Source organism: Pavona decussata, unplaced genomic scaffold (assembly GCF_977016875.1).
Source record: "Pavona decussata unplaced genomic scaffold, jaPavDecu1.1 SCAFFOLD_145, whole genome shotgun sequence".
Lineage (NCBI taxonomy): Eukaryota > Metazoa > Cnidaria > Anthozoa > Scleractinia > Agariciidae > Pavona > Pavona decussata.
The window spans coordinates 1,049,956-1,065,945 of record NW_028145558.1 but is presented as its reverse complement, the minus strand read 5'-3'; the positions used below and the strand labels follow the sequence as shown (position 1 = coordinate 1,065,945).

At 36.2% G+C, this 15,990-nt stretch overlaps 2 protein-coding genes across 2 annotated transcripts in view; both read left to right on the top strand.

The window, feature by feature from the left end:
- Positions 1-15,990, top strand: part of LOC146466343 (uncharacterized) — a 165,959-nt gene that overhangs the window by 106,533 nt on the left and 43,436 nt on the right. The gene's annotated exons all lie outside the window — the stretch shown is intronic.
- LOC146466345 (uncharacterized) lies at positions 10,946-11,629 on the top strand. The gene has a single exon (XM_085127517.1). The coding sequence runs from the start codon at positions 10,961-10,963 to the stop codon at positions 11,600-11,602; it is 642 nt and encodes a 213-aa protein (XP_084983643.1). The 5' UTR covers positions 10,946-10,960; the 3' UTR covers positions 11,603-11,629.

Genomic DNA, 15,990 nt, shown 5'->3' with positions numbered 1-15,990 from the left:
ACTTCAGCTCTACCCATATGGCATAAAGTTAAAGCTAGAATCTGATTGGTTGTCTAATTTCTTTAGTTGTTTTTATCCTTCGTCAATTTGTATGTTTTGATTGCGAGGGCATAGAAGTTCGTGGAAATCATCGCTCACTCGATAATTATTTGGTGTGGAAATTTTTTTTCTTTTTTCTTTAAACTAGACGAGGATGAATTGTCAATTAACAGACAGAAATACGAGTAACTAAACGGAAAGTGTGCCAGGTATGTAGACTTCTTTCTAACGAAATTTTTCTGAGCTGTATTTTTATTCAAAAGATAAATTGCTTGAATTAACTGGAGAACTGTCAATCGAGGCACACAATGCTTCCCCAAGATGTATGTAAAGTGCAAACGAACAACCATTAAAAATGGCAGGTGCTTACCTAAAGTTCCATCAGTAAAAATTGAGCTAAGACCAAACGTTTGCCTTTTGTCCACTCTTTTGTTATTTATCCATCTGCATAAATAAAGAGGAACATCGCCTCATAATTTTTTTTTTTATTCTCTTGGTTGTTTTACATGCAGCAAAACAACCGTTTTAACAGGTGAGCTAAACCATTATTTTTCTAAACATTATTATTCCCTTCCTTAAAATTTATACTAAATCATCCAGCTTTCCACGTCACCCTGTAGCTCAATGGTCAGCGACCGACCATGCATTATAGGGAACGTCATGGGTTTTACTCATGTTGAGAAGGAAAATATTCCTTTCTTTCAAAATCGTGGGATGTGCAATACAACATCTTTCTTTATATTTCATTATTTGAGCAAAATCGTCACTTTTTGGTTCACCAAGTGTTTGAACTCATTTCTATTTATTCACGATATTTATATGTAAGTCGCGGCCTCAACTGAGTGGTCGTCTTAGATCATCTTCCGCTTTTACTAGCAGTGATCTTCGTGGACTGAAATTTAACCGGAATGTTAGAAGACAAGCACAAAGCAATAATCTCATGCCAGGTTTGTCTAAATAATTCAGCCTTGCAAAAACCCAACAGCGTATTCACCAGTAAGCGACACTCGCAATAACCTTAAATTTCTAACCTGATATATTTCAACTGAAGATGGTCGTTGTAGGACCGGAACATGTTTTGTAAATTTAAATGTGTCGTTATTCTAATAGAAATCATCTTGCCTCGTGATTGGGTTAGAATAAATATCGCTTCTCACCTCGTTTCATGATAACGCGAATAATGCCAACTTGGCTCCAAAACTGCCTATAACTAGCGAGACGAAATCTTGATTTACCTCTTCTTTCGATCAATTTTAGTACACATGTAAAATTTTCATTAAGCGCAAATTTGTGTTTACTTAAGTTGATTACTAACTGTCCCACTTTCAATCACATTTACATTTTTTTAACAAGTCTTAGCTGCTACAGCCAGAGTGCAGACATCCAATATTTTCTTCTCTTAAAGCAAAAAAGAGACGTCTGATGCAACGCCGTTGTTAAGTCGTATTTCAGTATCCCTCTATTTCTCTAGGATGCGGGATTAGGCTCTAATTGGTGGCTTTGCACCTGGCAATTGTTAGAATAAGTCAGTGAACAAACGGACAAACGAAGAAAATAGCGCAAAAAAGAACACAATAACCTACGTCTAAAATACAATTAAATTACGATTCAAATTTCAAGAGGCTAGATTATACAACGAGACTTACTTGAACTTGTAAGAAGGAAAACTAAAATATCATTCGTTTCTTAAAGTAAAGGTGAAGCCAGAAGAATCAACTTTGATTGGCTATTGCCACCAAATACTGCGAAGTAATTTCTGAGGGATTTATCGTTTGCAGATATTTTCTTATTTCACTCTTACTGTGTTAGTTACTTCAGCGGTTCGCGTTAGAGTATAACCGCGAACCATTGGATTCCTTTATAAACCCGTTAAAGTCAAGTTTGTTGACCATCTTTGAATCTCAGTGTGGCGTCCGGAGCCATCGTTTTCATCATGCATTCAACTGGATATAAGCCAAAAAAATGTCCAAAAACATGATTAACTTCCAATTTTACTGATATCCACGCAGCTTCTATAAGTAATAGAAGAAAACTTTATGAACTGATAACTATCTTTCACTATCTTTTTTTTTTTTTGGGGGGGGGGGGGGGGTTCAGTGTTGGACAGATATACGGTATATAGCCCCAACTGTACAGTCAGCTTTACTTCATTAGTTGTACATTTTCTAAATTTTTCTGATTACCGCTATCAGGCACCTTTCCTTTGTTCGGTTGGTCCTTATGAATTGCTTAACGTTTTCAGAACTAATAACGGAATTTCATTTTTCGTGCCTCGAAGGAGACAGTGTTAGACGCACTATATTCTCTCTCGTACATTTGCATAGCTTTAATACTCTACGACGAATGGAAAGGAATGGAGGGGGAAGGGGTAAGTTGTGGGGTTCAGAACTTGTCCTCTTCCCTTTCCAAGACGCTTTGGAATTAAAAGAAAAGTAAAGGAAAACAACAACAACAACAAAACAAACAAACATAAAAGCAACAACTACAAATTGGTAGAAGACAACCTATCATCTTCCGTCGATTTCTTTATTACTCATGCAAGCTTCAGTGCAAAGACCAAAAGGAGCAAAGTCAATAGTTATTTATTCAATGAAACGTTCCAGAAGCTCTTCCTATTATTTGTCTAATAAAGCATTCAACAAATTCTTTGAGCCAGTGGTTTATGATCGTACAGGTCATGAGATTATTAAGGCAACTTTAAGTTTTTCTTGTACCAAGAAAGACAAAACAGTCACTACACAGTTAATTCCAACAAAATGTGAAAGAATCATTCTTTACAACATTTGTTAAAAACTCTCATTACAAAGATAGGAAAACTAACTTAAGTATCAGGTTAGACCAAATCTCGATTGTTTTTAATCTTTAAGGTTTCTTCTTTGTTTTATTATTATTTATGTTTGTGCTCGTGCTCTACATTGCATGCAGTTCAATGGGCTGAACAACTCTTGTCGCTGCAGCCCTCTTACAACTAAGCTCCTTAACCGCTCTTCCATTCTTATGGCATATATCAATGGATTGACTATAGAATTGGCATGACAAAAAACCTTAACGTTTCTGTTATTTGAATGACTCCTGCAGGAGACTTTTGGTTGGCAATATCGAGTACAATTGGTATCCAAATAGATGAGGGCAGAATGGTCAGGATAGAGGCAACGGTAACTATGCTTAAGGTTACTGACAATTTCCTTTCTGAGGCAACTGCACTATAATGCTGCGGAGTAGGGTTGCTTTTGACTTTTATGATGATAATAGCATTGGAAACAGTTATGATAAGAGGGGCAAGAAAAGTTTAACATGTAAAAGGGTACCAAATGAAAACTAACTCGAGCTCTCCAAGGACAGACATCATGGATGCCAGAGGCAAAGTTATCATCCAGCTGCCAATAACAAACTTACAGTAAAGCCATTTTTCTATCAAACAGTGCCTTAAGGAGAAAAGTGAAGCGTGCAACCGTTCTAAAGAGATTAACGAAAGATTGGCTAGAGAGGCCAGGGGAAAATATGAAGCCCGAGGTTAAAATGATGATATCTCTCCACCTGAAACCATTTTCACGATCGAGATCTGGGCCGAATATTTCCAATGGTCCCGACACTGCTCCCACCAGTAAATCAGCCACAGTCAGGTTTATTATCAGATACGTAATGCGCTTTCGTAAGTGTCAATTTCTTACAAAGACGACGACAGTGAAAACGTTGATTACAGCTATTGCAATACATTCAGTGAGTAAAACTTTTTTCCACGCATATTTCAGCTTTTCTAAAGAAGAATCTTTAGTAGCGTTACCAACCATACTTCAGTAAAACTTAAACGTTCCTTCTCCTCGTGTTAATTCGTTTTAAGCCGTGGATAAGAACAAAGTAAAGAAAAATATGTTCAGTCGTTTCTTACAATAGAACTCATAGAGTAATATTTTATTTCCTAGACTAGACCTTTGTTTTTAATTTATTTCAATGATTCATTCGTGTTCGGTGTGGTTGTCTCGCAGTTGTTTTGAGAGACATGAGCTATGCTATTGTCCATATATGGTTATGGCAATGCCATAAGCTCGTAAGTTAAAACCATGAATGTTTGTCAAATGATCCGGGCATAAAATCTTAAACCTGAAATATGAAAGGCAAAGTTTACGAAAGGTTTTTCCTTTGGTATTTTGCCTATGATGGTCTGTCTGTAGGAATAAAATTGACTTAACTTATTAAAATTGACTACCTTAGTGAACGCTAGCTCCTCTAAAATGTCAACAATAAATTTACTTTCTGCGTCTAATTTCCATAATTTTTCCTAAAAGTGTTTGATCGCATGGTTATCAATCGTAAATCGTCGCTCCATTTTCTATTTCGTTGGGTCTTTAAAATCATTTACAGAAATCTTGATAGCGAATTTCAATAAAATGATGATTTTATGCCTTGTTTTCATAAAAATGTCAGTCCTTCAGCCGAACAGTCCGGCAAATATTCTCTGGGAAAAGATGGTTGCTTAAAGTCTCAAACTCTACCCAAACTTGTCAATTTTGCTGTGGCAAAGTGTTTATTTCTTGTTTCGTCTACGCTGTTTGCGACACATTTTGCCCTTTTAGTCGATCAACGCCAAACTTTGTTCAAAGCCGCTTTAGTTGAAGCTTGTTCTTGTCATCGTAAAGATCTACGAATGCGGTGAATTCTTGTTTTAATAAAATGATAATTGTCCACATGAAGTTCTTAGGTGTATGTAGATTAATTTCGATCAAACATGACAACGTATGTTATTTTTGTGCTAAAACATCAGCTGTACCCATATGGCATAAGGTGAAAGCAATAATTTGATTGGTTGTCTAATTTCTTTAGTTGTTTTTATTCTTCTTCAATTTTTCTTCAGTTTTGATAGCGAGGACGAGGATTTTAATTAACAGTAAACCGATAGAAGTACTAATAACTAAACAGGAAGTGTGCCAGATATACAGACTTCTTTGTAACGAAATTTTTCTGAGCTGTATTTTTGTTCAAAATATAAATTGCTAGAATTAACTGGAAAACTACCAAACGTTTCCCAAAATGTATCTTAAGTATAAACAAGGAACAACTAAGAATGGCAGGTTCATTACTAAGGTACTTTACAAATTGAGCTAAAATTAAACTATACGGCTTCCTTTTGTAAACTCTTTTCTCATTTAACCATCTGCATAAAGAGGAGCATTGCCTCATAATTTGTTTTAGCCTTGTGGTTGTCTTCCCTGCGGTAGAGCAACTGCTTTAACTGATGAGCTAAACGATTGCTTTTCTAAAAAAATATTCTTCTCTTCCTTAAAATTCGTACTAAATGATCCAGCTCTTCACGTCACTCTGTAGCTCAGTGGTTAGCAACCGACCATTATACGGAACGTCATGGCGTTCAGAAGGGCAGATAGTTCTTTCAAAATCGTGACATGTGGAATACTACATCTTTCTTTATATTTCATAATTTGAGTAAAACCGTCAATTTTTATTCGACAAGTGTTTGAATTCATCGCTATTTATTCACAATATTTTTATATAACTCGCCGCTCAACTGAGAGGTTGTCTTCAGTAGATCATCTTTCTTACTAACAGTGATCTTAGTGGACTGAAACTTTACTGGAATGTTAACAGAGAAGCACAAAATAACAATGTTATGCCAGGTTTGTTTGAATGTTTTACCCTTGCAACAATCCCACAGTATATTTACCAGGAAACGGCGCTCACAACAAACTTAATTGGAGTTTATGAAACCATCTGCAAACCCTACCCTTAAAAAGCGTGATACATTTCTGAGAGCAACCATTTTACCACTTGATTGGGTTATAATAAAGTATTGCTACACACCTCGTTTCTTGATAACGTGAATTATGCAAACTTTGCTCCAAAACTGCATTTAACTGGCGAGACTGAATCTTGCTATAAACATGCCGTTCATTTGCATCAAATTAGCTCTCAAAAATTGTCTACTAAAATTGATCGAAAGAGTCTTTCGATCAATTTTAGTAGACATGCAAATTTTCATTTCGACTGGGTAGGTTTTTTTTAACCCAGTCGGATCTCTTACATGCAGCGTGCGTGCAGACGTCCCACATTTCCTTTCCTTGAAGCGGAAACGAAACGTCTAACGTAACGCCGTTGTTAATAGTGTTTCAGGGTCCTTCTATTCCTTTAGGATGAGGGATTAGGCTCCAGTTGGTTGCTTTGCATCTGGGCATTGTTAGTGAACGAACGAACGGAGGGACAAATGTCCATCTAATTTACCAAGAAATCACGCAAAAAGTACGTCTAAAATACAATAAAATTACAATGTAAAATCCAACAAGAGGATAAATAATACATTACAAGTTATACTTGAACTTGTAAGAAGGAAAACTAAAATTAGTATTCGTTCTAACGTAAAGGTAAAGCCTTTCTATGGCCCTTATCGAAAAAATTGGCTTAGGTTTCAGAATAAACCCCGTCGAACAAATTAAATCTTGATATCTTATATTGTTGTAGTGGTATTATGGACTTTTTAAGCATTTTTTTTTAGAGGAAGTTTTAGTCAACACTTTGCCACGACTGAACGGCGTCTAAATTTAGATCTCACGCCCACAAAGGTGTGAAACGAAGGATGGTCTTGCCCTTTTGTAGTTGAAGGTTCTTTTAGTTTATTATGTTCCATTTGTCCATAGCGTGCTGTTTTTTACATGCTAATGAAATAAAATGTAAACAACGAGGTCTTCAAAGATTCTTCTATTTTGTGGTTTGTTAAACTGCAAGAGGCTTGTTGACCAGGTTATCACATGCCTGCCTCGGAAGGGGAACTCACTCAGGGCAAACGGGCCACAGAGAGTAAATAAATTGTTATCATAAGTTTTATGTGTATTCATTTAAGTATTAAAAAATAAATAACTTATTAATTGTTCTGCTTCAGAGTATAATGTGATGTTACGTTTCTTTTTTTCTGAGAATGCTTTGTCACTGACTAAAACGATACATGTTCTGTGCCATCTGCCATTTATTCAACTGCATGAGGCTTAAAACATAACGTCACATTTCTGTCACAAAATCCTACTCAATACATCAACATTCAAATTCTGGCAATATACATGATATTTGATTGTCACATGTAGCTAGTTTAATGGGCTTAACTCCCATGAGTCTCCTGTAGCTTAGTGGTAGTAGAACATCCAAAGTAGTAATCAGAAGGTCATGGGTTCGAAAGCTACGGGGAGAACTTAGATTTCCTTTTTAGGAGTATGTTTGTGTCACTGAAACAAAATTAAAAACAGAACAAAAACAGTTATCATTTATTTAGTAGGCTAAACACAAGTCGCAGGCCTATTTTCAACCCTATGGTGTATGACTAGCCTGGAAATAAAAGGCCTTATTGAGCCTTGCTCGCCCTTTTCCCTGAGCCACACAAGGCTCAAGACACCAGTGTAAAGAATGAAACATGACTGTGGAGCACATAATGTAAACGAGCTTATGTCTTGTGCTTTGTATGGCTAGAAAAGGACTTGTGTGGTACAATGCCTCATATTTGCAGCCTAAGGGCACTTACATAGTTCAGCCACAAAGTGGTTACATTTCTTATAATATTTTTGCTATAAGGTATTACAGTCAAAATACCTCTAACAAGTTTGCAAATCATTCTACATTGAGCACTCCTACTGGTTCTAAACACAAATTTTAATAATATTAATAGCGTATATCACATTATGACAGCTGAGCATTACAAAAGTTAAAGCACTGATTTATTAAATTTTTTTTAAATTTTTCAGATATTGGGACTTAAGCATTTGATGCTTGACTGGGTTGTATGAAGATGCTCCAAAACAGGAAGACCAGAGATTCTCTTTACAGGTGAAAAACCTTTTTAAGCCTTCCCACAAGCTTACATTAAATCTACCAAGCACAATCGCTGGGAAATATAGAGACACACCAACATTCAAGAAGTTCCTCAAGTGCGGTGATGCTGCTTTTGAAATCAGCCAGGGCTTTGTTGACAACTAACTTAAAGTGATGGAAGAAAAGGGAATAAATTTGTCTGATACAGCTCAAGGTTTGTAAATGAAGTTGTCTTGCAGTTGTGCCCAGGTGGCTTGTTGAATTTTAAGCCCTGTGAAATTACCCAAATACCCGTTCTAGAATGAAATAATATTATTCTGGCTGCTTAGTGAGAAATTTTTTTTTCAGAATACTTTGTTTATTAAATTTAGCAGAAAAACTAACGCGGAGAGATTTCGACGAAATCTCTCCGCGTTAGTTTTTCTGCTAAATTTAATAACAAAAGTCAATCTTATACGTACTTTGTTTATTAGACATAGTTATTCCAAAATTGTCTGGACATCTTCCCTCTTGGATTTATCTACTTAATCTATAATTGCCGGTTCGAATAATGAAGAAAGGCTAATTGTTAAGCTGGGGATATAGATATAACGGAAATTTCTCCATTATTTCGTCAAGTGAAGCTGAGGCTTATTTCTTCAGGGAATAAACTAACTGTAGACGAAAACCGTTACAATTCAAAACTCCACCAAACACTGGATTAAATATAAGATTACAAGGCAAAAGGTCTAGAATCTACTGAGTAAACAAGATATGTCGAAAAAGAAGATATACACCATTAATACTGTATATCCAAACCTATATCTTTTGCGGCTTGTTAACACTTCTTGGTTCAAGCATTTGATTCCTATCAAGAAAGTTCGCTTTTCAAAATTACGTGTTACGTCACGAGATCTAAGTAACTGTTTTAATACAATGAGTTCTTTGCTGGTAGATGAATTATTTTTTTCAACGATCATTCAATTTTGACGGTTTTCTTCTTCAGTTAGTTAATTTATTCCCTGAAGAAGTCAGGTCGTGATTGAGGAATTGTACAGGTGTACAGTATTTATTGTGTTCGACGTAGAAAGAACGCACTCCTAATACAGATTAATGTCCTCACTACAAAGGCGTGAAAGAAGAATTGTCTCGCACTCTATTAGCCATACGATTTTTCTCACTAGCAAAAAAAAAAAAAACAACAACAACAACAGTATGACCAATCAGAAGCCGCATACGATACTTTTCACTCGTGTCGCGTTTTCCTCTCGTTAAGGTTAGTGACCAAGTATTTTCGTTCTTACGCCGTCAAAATAGCATTCCAGTTTACGGTTGTCGATTCAATTAAAGAATTTTTAGAAGGAAAAAAAAAACACCAACAAGGAGGACTCAACAGAACGTAGCTTTCTTTTAGAAATTCCTTACCAATAAAGAGAACGATCCATTCATTCGCGTGACACCTTAGTTAGATATCAACGGATAAGGATGAAGAGCCACTATGTGGAAATGCTATTAATAAAGTCTTTATCATCATCATCATCATCATCATCATCATCATCATCATCATCATCATCATCATCATTATTATTATTATTATTATTATTATTATTGTTGTTATTATTATTATTATTATTATTATTATTATTATTATTATTATTATTATTGTATTATTCCACCAAAGGACATAATACATCTGTCAGGACACGCAAACACACAATCCTTCACAGTCACGTAATTTTGTTTCCAAAATACAGCAGAAAGAAATGTCACAAACTATAAGCGAATTAATTCGCGTGACACCTTTCACCTGTTTATTTCAAGGAGCTGAAGTCGAGTATTTTGTCATTTTCGATCTTTTCATTTGGCATTTTTAGAACAAGTTACTCAATTTACTGTAATGCCTTTAAATTATTCTTAACTGTTGTAGTAGGCGCTCACCAAATATGAAGTTGTCTTCATATAGCCCCAGCTGTACACTCAGCTTTTCTTCATTAGTTATACATTTTCTAAATTTTTCCGTTTACAGCCATCATTATTTGGCAGCTTTGTTTTGTCCGGTTGGCCCTTATAGAATTGTACAAAGTTCTCAGAACTAATAACGGAATTTCTTTGTTATTTGACATCATTGCCCATTTCTTTTTTGTTTTTAATTTCACCTTAAAAGACGTCTACTCTCAGTTTCATTTGCAGCTTTAATACTCTTGAAGTTACGACGAAGGGGGAGGGGGTGAAAAGTACTGAGGAACTCAACAAAAGTAAAGCAAAACCAAAACAAACAAAACAAAACCAAAAAACTGAAATCTTCCTTTGATTTCTGAATTACTCATGGAAATTAAAGTGGAAAGATCACAGGCAATGCAGTCAATAGTTCTGAGACTATCGCACGGATTCTACAACCCTACAATATCCGTGTAGCTCACAAACCTATAACCACTTTACGACAACTACTGACGAAGGTAAAGGACAAAGACGAACCTAACCGCAGACAGGGAGCAGTTTACAAGATCAAATGCTGCGACTGCCAGGCCACTTATATTGGTGAGACCGGCAGAAATTTAAACGTACGACTGACTGAACACAAACGAACAACTAGAAATGGTGATATCAACAACCACATTGCTGAGCACCATTTAAAAACGAACCACAGAATCGACTGGGACTCTGCCAAGTGCATTACCTACTGTACAAATTACTATCAACAACTCACTCTGGAAGTACTAAACTCTACCCAGACGTTTCAATTTTGTTTCGTGTACGATATGTATGGTCGCATTTTGCCCAATCATTCAATCAACGGCAAACTATGTCCAAGGCTGCTTTAGTTGAAGCTTTTTCTACCATTGTAAAGATCTGTGATCCGGTGAGTTTATTAATTATTATTATTATTATTATTATTATTATTATTATTATTATTATTATTATTATTATTATTATTATTTTGTTGAAGATGCAGTCTGAGCAGGTGAGAGAATCCTTGCCTAGCAAAACTGAACGCGCGGTGGAGCTAGCTACGGAGAAAGGAGCCTCGAATTGGTTGACAGTGGTCCCGATAAAGGAGATGAATTTCAACTTAGACAAAAGAGAATTCAGAGATGCAATCAAACTAAAGTACGACTGAGAGATCGCTGACCTACCGGCCATGTGCACATGTGGGGACTTATTTACCGTTGACCATGCTATGGTCTGCCGGCACGGGGGGCTGATTATTCAGAGGCACAATGAGATTAGGGACATAGAAGCGGAAATGTTACGCACAGTTTGCACCGACGTAGAGATAGAGCCAGTCCTTCAGGGGATCATTGGGGAAGAGTTAAATAGAGGCGCAAACAAAGCGCCTGATGCCCGATTAGATGTTCACGCTCGCGGGTTTTGGGACAGACAGCAATCTGCTTTTTTCGATGTTCGGGTGTGCCACCCAAACGCAGATTCGTATGGAGAACTGTCTCCGAAACAGATATTCCAACTACATGAAAATGAGAAGAAGAGGCAATACAGCAGGCGGGTTTTGGAAGTGGAGCAAGGGTCATTCACACCACTAGTTTTTACAAGCACAGGTGGAATGGCCGACGAATGCAAGAGATTCCATAGCCGCCTTGCAGAGCTACTTGCGTTAAAGAAAGGAGATGACTACGCTACAACCATTTCTTGGATAAGAGCGAAGGTATCCTTTGCCATTCTACGATCAGCCTTGCTGTGTCTCAGAGGAACCAGGAGAAAGAGAAGAGTAGCCAATATGTCTGACATTGACATTACATCAGAAACTGCGCAAGCCAGAAGTTAAATAGTGACTTTTTTGTCAGTCGTCTACTTCAGGATGGCTGAAAAGTTACAAACTCGCGTTATATGTGATTCGACTCTAAGAAATTTCCAACACTTTTTTCGAACAAAAAGTTAAAATTTAGTTGCAAATAACCGATTTACGCTTGCTTTTCGGTATCATTTCAAAGAAAAAACTCAGTTTTACTTAGTAATCCGTTTCACAATTGTAAATAGGTTTTAATAGTTCTTTTTTATACTCTTATCTTGTAAATAAGCAATTTTTTTGAAATATGTAAATAAAGAGATTCTCCCCAAAAAATTAAATTTATTAAAAAATTATTATTATTATTATTATTATTAATGTTATTGTTATTGTTATTGTTATTGTTATTGTTATTGTTATTGTTATTGTTATTGTTATTGTTATTGTTATTGTTATTGTTATTGTTATTATTATTATTATTATTATTATTATTATTATGACAAAATAATCGACGAGTCAAATTTTCATAAACCCTTATAATAATATTGTCTACATGAAGTTGTTAGGTGTATGCAGAATTTTCGATCAAACCTAACAATCTTTATCCAACGTGTTAAAACGATATTATTTTCTGTGCTAAGACATCAGCTGTACCCATATGACATAAGGTGAAAGCAAGAATCTGATTGGTTGTCTAATTTCTTTAGATGTTTTTATCCTTCGTCAATTTGTAGGTTTTGATCGCGAGGATATCGTAGTTCGCACAGGTAATTGCTCTCCAGATATTTGGCTTGGAAGAATTGCTTTTTCTCTAAACTAAACAAGAATTAGATAAATGATTAATCATCAGTAAACAGATAGAAATGCAAATAACTAAATTGGAAGTGTACCCGGTATACAGACTCCTTTATTACTAAATCTTTCTGTAGGATATTTTTATTCAAAAAATAAATTGCTGGAATTAACTGGACAGCTATCAATCGAGTCACACCAAACTTCCCCTAAATATAAACAAGCAACTAACAAAAATGGCAGGTGCTTAAATAAAAAACTTCTTTAAAAATGCGTTTGCTTTTTGTCAACTCTTTTATCACTTAGCTATTTGCATTAATAACTCAGAGGAACATCGCCTCATAGTTTCTTTTTTTCTCTTGGTTGTTTTACATGCGATAATAGAACTGATTTAACTGATGAGCTATATAATTGCTTTTCTAAAAAATATTCTTCCCTTCCTTAAAATTTGACTCAGCTTTCGACGTTACCCTGTGGCTTAGTTGTTAGCGACCGACCATAGAAGGAAACGTCATGGGTTCGACTCGCGTTGAGAAGGAAGACAATTCTTTGTTTCAAAATAGTGTCATGTGCGCTACTACATCTTACTTTATATTTCATTTTTTGAGCAAAATCGTCACCTTTTTATTGGACGAGTGTTTGATCTTCTATTTATTCTCGACGTTTATATGTAAGTCGCCGCCTCAACTGAGTGGCCGTCTTTGCTCATCTTCCGGTCTCGCTAACAGTGATATTTTTGAACCGAAATTTTACTGGAATGTTAGAAGACAAGCACAAAGCAATAATCTTATGCCAGGTTTGATTGAATGTTTCATCCTTGCAACAACCCAACAGCGTATTCACCAGTAAACGACACTCGCAATAAACTTAAATTTTCTAACCTAATTTATTTCTAATAGAAATCATCTTGCCTCGTGATTGGGTTAGAATAAAATATCGTTTCTCACCTCGTTTCTTGATTACGTGAATAATGCCAACTTGCCTCCAAAACTGCCTTTAACTGGCGAGACGGGATCTTGCTATAAACATGCCGCTCATCTGCATCAAATTACCTCTTCTTTCGATCAATAGACGTATAAAACTTTCATTAAGCGCAAATTTGTGTTTACTCAAGTTGATTACTAACTGTCCCAATTTCAATCACATTTACATTTTTTTTTAAACAATTCTTAGCTGCTACAGCCTGCGTGCAGACATCCCATATTTTTGTTCCTTAAAGCAGAAAAGAGACGTCTGATGCAACGCCGTTGTTGGTCGTATTTCAGTATCCCTCTAAAGTAAAGGTGAAGCCAGAAGAATGAACTTTGATTAGATATTGCCTCGAAATACTCGAGATAATTTATGCAACGTAATTTCTGAGGGATTTATCGTTGACAGACATTTGCTTTTTTCACTCTTACTGTGTTAGTTACTTCAGCGGTTCACGTTAGAGTATAACCAAGAACCATTGGATTCCTGCATAAACCAGTTAAAGTCAAGTTTGTTACCCATCTTTGAATCCCAGTGTGGCGTCCTGAGTCATCGTTTTCATCATGCATTCAACTGGAGATAACAAATGTCTAAAAACACGATTAACTTCAAATCTTACTGATATCGACGCAGCTTCTTTCAGTTATAGAAGAAAACTTTATGAACTGATGACTATTTTCTAAAAAAACTAATCTCATTTTGCCAGAGGTTTTCATTAGTTATGCATTTTCTAAATTTTTCTGATTACAGCCATCAGGATCCGGCACCTTCCATTTGTTCGGTTGGTCCTTATAAATTGTTTAAAATTTTCAGAACTAATAACGGAATTCCATTTTTCGCGCCTCGTAAGAGACGGTGTTAGACGCACTATATTCTCTCTCGTACATTTGCTTAGCTTTAATACTCTACGACAAGTGGAGAGGCGGATGGAGGGGGAGGGGTAAGTTGTGGGTTTTAGAACCTGTCCTCTTCCCTTTCCAAGGCACTAACGAACTAAAAGAAAAGTAAAAAAAAAAACAACAACAACAACAACAACAACAACAAACAAACAAACCAACATAAAAAACAACAACAAATTGGTAGAAGACAACCTATCATCTTCCGTCGATTTCTTTTAATTACACATGCAAGCTACAGTGGAAAAAACCAAATGGAACACAGTCACACAGTCAATAGTTATTCATTCAACGAAACGTTCAAGAAGCTCTTCCTATTATTTGTCTAATAACGCATTCAACAAATTCTTTGAGCCAGTAGTTTATGATCGTACAGCTCATGAGATTAAGCAACTTTAAGTCTTACTTGTACCAAGAAAAAAAAAATTGACACTGTACACAGTTGATTCTAACAAAATGTGAAAGGAACATTCTTTACAACATTTGTTAAAAACTCTCATTACAAAGATAGGAGAACTAACTTAAGTATCAGGTTAAACCAAATCTCGATCGTTTTTAATCTTTAAAGTTTCTTCTTCGCTTTATTATTATTTATGTTTGTGCTCATGCACTACATTGCATGCAGTTCAATGGGCTGGACAACTCTTGTCGTTGCAGCCCTCTTACAACTAAGCTCCTTAACCGCTTTCCTAAACTCTTGCATTCTTATGGCATATATCAACGGATTGACTATAGAATTAGCGTAATATAGCAACCTTAACGTTTGGGTTATCTGAATGACTCCTGCAGGAGACATTTGGCTGGCAATATCGCGTTCAATTGTTACCCAAATAGATGAGGGCAGAATGGTCAGGATAGAGGCAATGGTAACTATGCTTAAGGTTACTGTCAATTTCCTTTCTGAGGCAACTGCACTAGAATGCTGCGGAGTAGGGTTGCTTTTGACTTTTATGATAATAATAACATTGGAAACAGTTATGATAAGAAGGGCAAGAAAAGTGTAGCATGTAAAATGATACCAAATTAAAACTAAATCGAGCTCTTCAAGAACGGACATCATGGACGCCAGAAGCAAAGTTATCATCCAGCTGCCAATAATAATCTTGAAGTAAAGCCATTTCTCAATTAAACAGTGCCTGAAGGGGAAGAGTGTGGCGTGCAACCGCTCTAAAGAAATTAACGAAAGATTGGCTTGAGAAGCCAGGGGAAATATGGAGAACGAGGTTAAAATGATGAATTCTTGCCAGCTGAAACCATTTCCACGATCATAATCTGGGCCGAATATTTCCAATGGTCCCGTCACTGCTCCCACCAGTAAATCAGCCACAGTCAGGTTTATTATCAGATACGTAGTACGCTTGCGTAATTGGCGATTTCTTACAAAGGCGACGAGAGTGAAAACGTTGATTATAACTATCACAATACATTCAGTGAGTAAAACGTTTGACCACGCCTTTTTCAGCTTTTGAACAGAATAATCTTCGACATCGTCATCAGCCATGCTTCAATAAACGAAAACGTTCTTTCTCCCTGTGTTCATTCGTGGAAAGCTGAGGATAAAAAATAAAGCATAAAAAAACATGGACAACCGTTTCTTACAGAAGAGTAGGACTGTAAGAGTACGTTTCTTTGGGAAAATCCGAATCCGGATTTTTTATTCAAAATCACTCGGATCATGGTGTATCAAAGGAACTGACGAATCCACTCTGATTGAGGATTCGTCGGTTCCTTTGATGGACCATAGATTAGATCAAAAATCCGGATTCGGGT

Excerpts from the sequence above, each read along its gene's own strand:
- LOC146466345 (XM_085127517.1), top strand. The coding sequence starts at position 10,961 with ATGTGCACATGTGGGGACTTATTTACCGTTGACCATGCTATGGTCTGC.